At 54.0% G+C, this 7,882-nt stretch overlaps 1 protein-coding gene across 1 annotated transcript; it reads left to right on the top strand.

Moving 5' to 3' along the window:
* The first annotated feature begins 954 nt into the window (after positions 1-954).
* Positions 955-7,606, top strand: SRM (spermidine synthase). The gene is made up of 8 exons (XM_038166697.2): positions 955-1,280; positions 1,463-1,583; positions 1,851-1,943; positions 3,137-3,290; positions 4,120-4,203; positions 4,563-4,708; positions 5,622-5,744; positions 6,296-7,606. The coding sequence occupies exons 1-8, from the start codon at positions 1,135-1,137 to the stop codon at positions 6,311-6,313; spliced, it is 885 nt and encodes a 294-aa protein (XP_038022625.1). The 5' UTR covers positions 955-1,134; the 3' UTR covers positions 6,314-7,606.
* Positions 7,607-7,882: the final 276 nt, after the last annotated feature.

Below are 7,882 nucleotides of genomic sequence, written 5' to 3'. Positions count from 1 at the left end.
GTGAGTAGGGAGTGGAAGGAACAGAGGAGGTTTATTCTCCTTACGTATCTTAGGGTGAAGAGTGCCAGCTGAGCAGCATGGTAATGTCGAGACAAAGTCCCTTTCTGCTCATAAAATCTAGCTGAATGGCTGAATACTGGAGAATGTCTCTGAAAAGAGGCGGTTGAATAGCAATTTATTGAAGTGCATTTGCAGGGATTTGACAGTTCCCCTTCTTGTCAGCTTTATGCCTTCTGATACTTTGGTAATTGAAGAATGAGTAAAACTTTCTGAAAGCCCCATTGGCTACAGAGATACTAAAAGTACTTGGTTTCTTTAAGTTTTCTATTTGCAGTCCTGTGCCAGGTATCGTTTCAAGGATGATCTTAAATGGAAAATAGAATACAGCTGAAACTGTGAGTAGTGGGGTGCTGCCATAGAAGCATTAAAAACCATTCCATTAAAATGTTTTCAACGGCAGTGACTTGGGTACACCTATGGAGTGTGTGGAGTCACACGGGGTCCTCTCCTCTTGTTTTATCAGCCTACTGTCGCTCAGGATTATTAGAAAAACCTGGTTGAGTTCTTGATATACCCATGGTGAATTTCTCCCCCATCCCGCTCGCTGTTCTGTAACTCTGCCTGCCCGCGAGCACCAGGAGGGAGCCCCTTTCCCCAAAAAACTGCTCGTGCGTTTGCCTCTCCCCCTTCCCTAGAGCTCGGCCTCCCCCGGCCTGCAGCTCCCCCGCCGGCTCCTCGGGCTTGCTGCCGCAGCCCCACGTGGCCGCGGGGCTCCGGCCTCCCCCCCCCCCCCAGCTCCTTCCCCTGCTGCCACCGCTGGCGGCGGTGCTGGCGCTGCCGGCGCTGCTGGCACTGCACCCACTGCTCCTTCTGCTGACGTCACGGCCCCCCCGAGCCAATGGGCGGCCGCCGGCTCGCGGCTCGCCAATGGGGAGGCGGCGGCGGCGCGCGCTGGCGGCCGGGGCCGGGGCGGCGCGTGGGGGCCCCTCCGCTGCGCCCCGCTCCGAGCCCCGCGCTCAGGAGGCGGCGGCGGCGGCAGCGCAGGTGCCCGGCGGGGGGGGGGCGGCGGGGCCGGAGCCGGGGCTGGAGCCGGAGCCGGGCTCGGGGCCGGGCTCGGTGTCGGTTCCCGGCGGGATGGAGCAGGGAGCGGCGGCGCTGATCCGCGAGGGCTGGTTCCGCGAGACGTGCCGGCTGTGGCCGGGGCAGGCCATGTCGCTGCAGGTGGAGGAGCTGCTGCACCACCAGCGCTCCCGCTACCAGGAGATCCTCGTGTTCCGCAGGTAGCGGGGGAGGAGAGGGGAGAGGTGGTGGGAGAGGGGGGAGGCCGGCGCCATGCGGCGGGGCCTGGCGGGGCCGGGGGTTGGGGGCTGGGGGCTGGGGGTGGGAATTGGGGGGGGGGGAAGCGCGGCTCTGGGCCCGAGGCGCGGCCCCGGTTCCGAGCGCGCTCCCCCGCTCTGCCCAGCACCACCTACGGCAACGTCCTGGTCCTGGACGGGGTGATCCAGTGCACGGAGCGGGACGAGTTCTCCTACCAGGAAATGATCGCCAACCTGCCCCTCTGCAGCCACCCCGACCCCCGCAAGGTGAGTCCTCCCCGCGCCCCTTCTGCTCCTCCTGGGGTCTGCAAGCGAGCTGTGCCCGCAGACCGGCCCCCGTCCTCCCCACTGCCGAAATTTCAGCGTGGAGCACGACCGTGGCACAGCCTGCGTGGCCCCCCGCTGCTGCACGCCTCAGCACCAGGGTGGGACAAGCCCCAGTGGCGCTGGGCTCCCTGCCCCGGGCCACGCTGCGAGAGCTGCTCCCCATCTCCGCTCGCTGACGCCCCCGTTTCTCCCCTCTCCTTGTCCCAGGTGCTCATCATCGGTGGCGGCGACGGGGGCGTGCTGCGAGAGGTGGTGAAGCACCCGACGGTGGAGTCCGTGGTGCAGTGCGAGATCGATGAGGTGCGTTGGGCTGCACGGAGCCGCCCCGGGGCTTCTCGCAGGCTGCCGAGCAGAAAGCAGCCTGTCCTCCTCAGCATCCGCGGAGCTGCTGCTGCTTCACCTGCTGTCCCTTGTCAGTAACGAGCCTGTTTGCTAACGATTCTGCTGGCACCACACTGACAGCGCCACCTCTTTGCCTTGCGAGTCATCTACGTGGCAGCTGGCTGCCTCTCATGTGCTCTCTCTCTCACATGTACGGTAGAGGCCCTTCCAGGCCAGCGGGATCCGGGGACTCGTGCTGTGTAGAAGGGGAGCTCTGGCGTGGTGGAGGTGCTGCTTTTCCCCTTCCCCTGCCGCAGAATAGTGCTTCTCCTGCCGGAGGAATAGTCTCTTTGTTCGGCAGCCTCCTTCCACTGCAAGCAGGAAATAAGCGGGGGGTATTTGTTTCCGTGGCAGATGGGCTGCTTGTCCTCGGTCAGTTCGTTCTGATATTTTCCTTTATTAGAAAGTTTTGCTGTCTCCATGAAGCGAGGCTGCATTAGGAGTGGGAAATGCTGCTATATGAGCCTCTGTGCCCTGTCTCTCAAACTACATAAGCATACAGGCTTGGTTTTCAACAAGCACAGCCCGACACAGGCGTATTTTTTGTTTCAGCCAGCTGTGAGAAGCTGGTAGCGTTCAGTGCAGTTGCTGGGCCTTGGGCCATTGCTGTCTTACACGTGGCTCATAAGGGTTTCAAAGAGAGAACCGTATTTCTCGAGGTCATGGATGATGACTATAAAGCAGAGGTGGGGATGTTTCTCACGTCACATCCAGAAACCTGCTGCCGTGGTCTTACTTAAAAAAAAAAAAGTCTTCAGCTGAGATCACCTCTGCCAGTGATGTCCCCAGGGAGAGCGAGCACAGAGCAGTCAGATCTGTAATCAGATTCTCGTAGTTCCTCGGGGAGCTTTTGAAGCTGCAAGTTCCTCTTGTTGAGTTTGGCACGGGCAGACAAACAGTGTCACTGAACCCTGAGGCCGTAGGAAAGGGCTGAGTGTAGCGTGTTGGCTGAAGATGCTGACAGCTCTTGATGTAGCTAGTGAGTTGGATTTGTGCTGAAGGCATGGAAGGAAATGACTCATAGCACTGCTCTTTTGGTTGCAGCTGCACAGTAGCCCGAGAAGCAGCTCCTTGTAGTCCCCACTGACCTGCTCATGATCTCTGTGTTGCAGGATGTGATCCAGGTATCTAAGAAATACCTCCCAGGGATGGCAGTGGGGTACTCCAGCGCTAAGCTGACCTTGCACGTGGGAGATGGTTTTGAGTTCATGAAACAAAATCAAGAAGCCTTTGATGTGATAATCACGGACTCGTCTGACCCCATGGGTAAGAGTTGTGGCCGTACAAGGGGACTGCTTTCCACCCTGCTTCTGCTCTTCTCTTTTGGCTACCTCCTGGAAGTAATGCTGGCCTGCCCCCAGGCTCCATCCAAGTGGAAAGGCCATCGCTGATTTGATTCTTTTGGTAGAGAAAGGGAAGGGTGACGACCAGAAAACGGTATTAATAAGGCTTCAAGCCCAGTGTCATATTTCTCCCCTCAAAATTCAATTCTAGCAGCTACTGCTTTTGGCAACAAGGTGATCCTTGAGTCCAGTGATCCCACAGGGAATACAGCGCTGTGTTGGCACAAACAGTTTTGTACGTGTGCCCTCTAGTGAGGCACTGGCTTGCAAGCTCTTGGTGGATCTGCCTAGCCCAGAGATGGCTGTGGTGAGGTTGCTGCGTTTTTGAAGGTGAGAACTGAGGGAGAAGGGACCAGCCATAGTTAGGGTGCCTGAGTTCCCTTCATTTTTGCTGCTGTTGCTTCTCTCAACACAGAGAGAGGCACCTCTAAGGGACTGACTACAGCAGCAGTTCAATTTGAACAACACTCACTGAAGCAAGAGGCAGCTGCTAGGACTCTAGTAAAGGTCCTGGGGTTGCTACTGAGCAAAGCTAAAATCGTGATGGTTCTGCTGTGCTAGGTGTGGGCTGAACCCCATGATCAAAACTCTGCTTTCAGATCACCTCCAGCACTTGTGTTAACTGAAAAGCCGTATTTGAGGTGTCCCTTTTCTGGTGCAGACCTTGTATAGCCTGGGCATTGAGAAAACTCTCAGAAGCCTGCCTTCTTCGCTTCTCTCTGGACATACCTCTTTACTCACCTTTCTCACAGGTCCTGCAGAAAGTTTATTCAAAGAATCCTACTACCAGTTGATGAAGACAGCGCTGCGAGAAGATGGCATTCTCTGCTGCCAAGGTGAGGGTGCTGTCCCTGGGCAGAGGCTGGTGTTAGATCATGCAAAGTGTGAGGCTCAAAGGGGACTCTTCCTGGAGGGACATGACGCAGGGAGTAAAATTCATTTCAGCCGTGACGCAGGGAATTCAATTTTAGCTCCCAGGTATGGTCGTGGTTTTGATCCATATACGTCAACTCATTACCTGCTGGACTGTGCTTAGTGTAAAACTGGCGCAGTGGTCTTATCTTGCCTTTGAAACCACATGAGCTGTGTGGAATAAAGCAGGTTTGGGCTTGGAGCTGCTGTTGACTTGGCACGGGCTTGTGCAGTGAAGAGGGGCAGCCCTCACCTTACGCCCTGTCTTGCTCTCTCCCTGTAGGTGAGTGCCAGTGGCTGCACCTGGATCTCATTAAGGAGATGCGTCAGTTCTGCAAGTCTCTGTTCCCTGTTGTGGAGTACGCCTATTGCACCATCCCCACGTATCCCAGCGGGCAGATTGGCTTCATGCTCTGCAGCAAGAACCCGGTGAGTTTCAGGCACCTGAAGTGCCCCTTTCTGCTCCCTGGAGGTACCCACAGAGCCTGCCCCAGGGGCTGGTCCCTATGGAGCCTGTGCTGTGGCCCTGAGCGATACCAGCTCAAGGGCCTCTAGGCTTCTGCTTGTCCCCAGCTCAGGGCACTAGAGCTACAATGCAGCTTGCTCAGTGCTCAACAAAATGCAGAGTTAACCAGTAATGTAACCAGTCGCTTTAGAAAAAAACATAGTTTTATGTCCAGTACAACTAACTTGTAAGGGTGGAGGCCAGTATCAGTTTCCAGACCCTGTTCAGGCTTTGGCCTATTGATGCTGGCTGTTTTAAAGCGGGCACCTGCCTGATAAGAATCAGCTTGCAGTGTGCTTCTCTGCAGTTACAGAGGCCTCCAAGTGAGAGTCAGCATCATCATGTGAGCTGGTGACTCTCCACCTTCTGACCACTGAGGTCTGCTCTCTTCCTAATCCTCTGCCTTGCAGCTAGCTTGTAACACAACTGTCACGTTGCTGTGGGGAGCCAGCAGCACTTCTGCTGCTGTATTTGGTTTATCTGGGCCACTGGCAGCATGTGCTGTGCTTGACTTAACACAGATGTGGCTTCTGCTCTGACGAGCAAAAGCCTTGCTTCTTGGATGCTCAGGCACAATCTGACGGCTTCATCTGGCACAGTCTGACCTCATATGCAGACATCTGTATACAGCTGAACAAGGGCTAGTCACATGAGGCACGGAGTAAACTCCAGCCCTTTTGCTGGAGCTGCACAGAAACTTTGGCCTAATGCTGAAACAGAAATTCATCTGTTCTCCTGCTAGTCCTTTTGGTTCTCTGCCATGAGCTGGGATGTCCATCGCGCAGCACTTTGCTTGTTACCCAAACACCACAGAGCCACCCGGCTTCTTTATTGCAGAACACAAATTTCCGGGAGCCTGTGCAGCAGCTGTCAAGGCAACAAGTAGAGGAGAGGAATCTGAAATACTACAACTCTGATATTCATCGGGCAGCTTTCATCCTGCCAGAGTTTGCACGGAAGGTAAGCAAGGCTGTGCTACTACTCCTCCAGCAAGGATGAGGTGTGACTTTTCTTTGGCAGGGTTGGGAGTACACAGGACTGAGGATTTCCTGCTGCCCTAAAGGCTTCTGTGGGCAAGTTGGAGCAGGGTGGCATTTTGTATGACATGGCAGCAAATGAGTCAGCCTAGTAAGGCTGCAGTTCAGTTTGGAACTGTTCTTGGGGTTGGTGTCCCATGACTTCGTGGCAGATCCCTCCTGCTTCTAGCACAAACAAGTCCAAAAGCCTGCAGAACTGGTGTTTCCCACTGGAAAGCTCCAAAAGTCTTAGAGAGAAACCTGGTTGTGGTTTCTAGTGCAACCCAGAGAGTATAAAAAGGATGGTTTGGTGTAGTTCAGGCTGCCTATTTCTGCATCATTGATTTCTGAACTGACCATGACTGCAGGTTCTAGCAGAGAATTCCAGGGATGAGGGTGCATGCCGTGGGTGTGTTTTAAAGCCATGTTTCTGTCGAGGACTGTGAGAGCTGCCCCGGGTCCCTCCTGACACTCTTTGTTTTTGGCTGTCGCCAGGCCCTGAGTGATGTGTGAGACTGAGAAGCTGCTTCCTCCCTTCAAGTTGGACCCTGAGATCGTCAGTGATGTGGTGGGGACCTTCCCAGCAGGCTGCAGATTCACTCTCCACTGTGTGGGATTGTTTAACCCCTTGCCAGCCAACATTCCTTTTGATGTGTTAAAGATGGGACATCAGCTAGATAAGACTATTGGAAAGGTCCGCTGACATTGCGTGAGGTCAAAACTGTTGTTTGCAGTACTGGAAATATAACATGTCTTCTTCCCTTCTCTCTCCCCTTTACCCGTTCTAAATTTGCCCCCACCTCTCCCCAAACTGACACGATATATTTATAACTGACATGTATTTCTGTCTGGTGATCTTCTGAAACTTGGAACAAGTCCAGGAGGTTCGCCAACTCGGCCTTAAGCACAGAGAGCGAGGTCTTTGTGCGCAAAGTTAGCTTGCTCCCTGCTACCAGGAGCTCCCTGCTGATGAGACGTTTTGACTGGTAACGGGTCTGAGCCTTCACGTCCCCCTGCCCACCTGTGACGCCTGCGCTGTGCTGCAGCACGGCCGGAGGGGTCACGGTGCAAACTGTTGCCATTCACAGTAGGTCTCCCTCCAACCCTGATGGAGTAGCAGTATTAAACACCAGCCAGCCGGCCGGGCTGGCAGCAAAGTCTTGTGGCTTTTTTTTTTTTCTAAATTGGTTGGAAACAGAAGTGCTGAGGTACTAACAGGCCAACTCCTGTTCTTACCCCTGCCGTCAGAGTGGTTCCAAAGAGTGTTTATCAATACGTGATAGGCGCTTTATATAAATAAATATAAATATATATATATAAAAAACAAACCTTAGATCCATTGCCTGCTGTGAAGTACTGATGCTGGGGAGTCGGTTGCGCTGACAAATCTCTTCTCTCAGTCGTGCTGAGATGCCTCAGGCCTGGGTATTAGCTGGTCCTTAGGAGGCATCGTTATTCCTAATGCTGCCCCCAGACATAAGTTGTTTTTCATTGTACTCTGTTGTGAGATGGATCTGCCTCTTCTGTACTTTTGTTCTAAAGACTCGGTTCCACCGCTGTGCAGTGGGGATCTTCCCAGCACAACCACGGGGGGATTGTCACTCCCCTGCAATCAATTAAACACTCGGCTCTGGTTAAGGTGACATCAATGTGGGTTGGTGTGCTTTTTGGGGATGCTAACAGATCCTGCAAGTTTGCTCTGCTTGTCAGAAGACATCCGGGGCACTCAGTAGTTGGTGTCTCTCTTGTCTCCAGGGATGACAAATACCATCAAAAATAACCTCCATTAAAAATGATGCCATCGCTTGTTCTGTGTTGTGACCTCACTGCCCAATAGCTCTGGCTTCTGTCACCCTCTGCACAGCAGAAGTCAGTACCTTCTATCCAAACTGTTCTCTAGTCCAAATGTTGCCTCTCAAACACTTTTCCAAGCTGTTCTGTAGCTGCCCACCTCCCTGTAAGCGTAACTTAGCTCCTGTCAGTCGCTGGTCCCACTCAGCTGCACCAGCTTTTCCTCCAAAAATCGCGTTAGCTTAGTGGCTCCGAAGGCCTGAACTATGGAATGAACTCAAGGTGCTGAAC

This window comes from Anas platyrhynchos, chromosome 22 (assembly GCF_047663525.1).
Source record: "Anas platyrhynchos isolate ZD024472 breed Pekin duck chromosome 22, IASCAAS_PekinDuck_T2T, whole genome shotgun sequence".
Taxonomy (NCBI): Eukaryota; Metazoa; Chordata; class Aves; order Anseriformes; family Anatidae; genus Anas; species Anas platyrhynchos.
The sequence above is the reverse complement of the archived record's forward strand: the minus strand, read 5'-3'. Positions and strand labels throughout refer to the sequence as shown.

What these genes read in the sequence shown, in the direction of transcription:
- SRM (XM_038166697.2), top strand. Translation starts at nt 1,135, where the DNA reads ATGGAGCAGGGAGCGGCGGCGCTGATCCGCGAGGGCTGGTTCCGCGAG. An exon ending in TGCAGTGCGAGATCGATGAG is followed by an intron (nt 1,944 to 3,136) that starts GTGCGTTGGGCT and finishes TCTGTGTTGCAG; the next exon opens with GATGTGATCCAGGTATCTAA. An exon ending in TGCTCTGCAGCAAGAACCCG is followed by an intron (nt 4,709 to 5,621) that starts GTGAGTTTCAGG and finishes TCTTTATTGCAG; the next exon opens with AACACAAATTTCCGGGAGCC.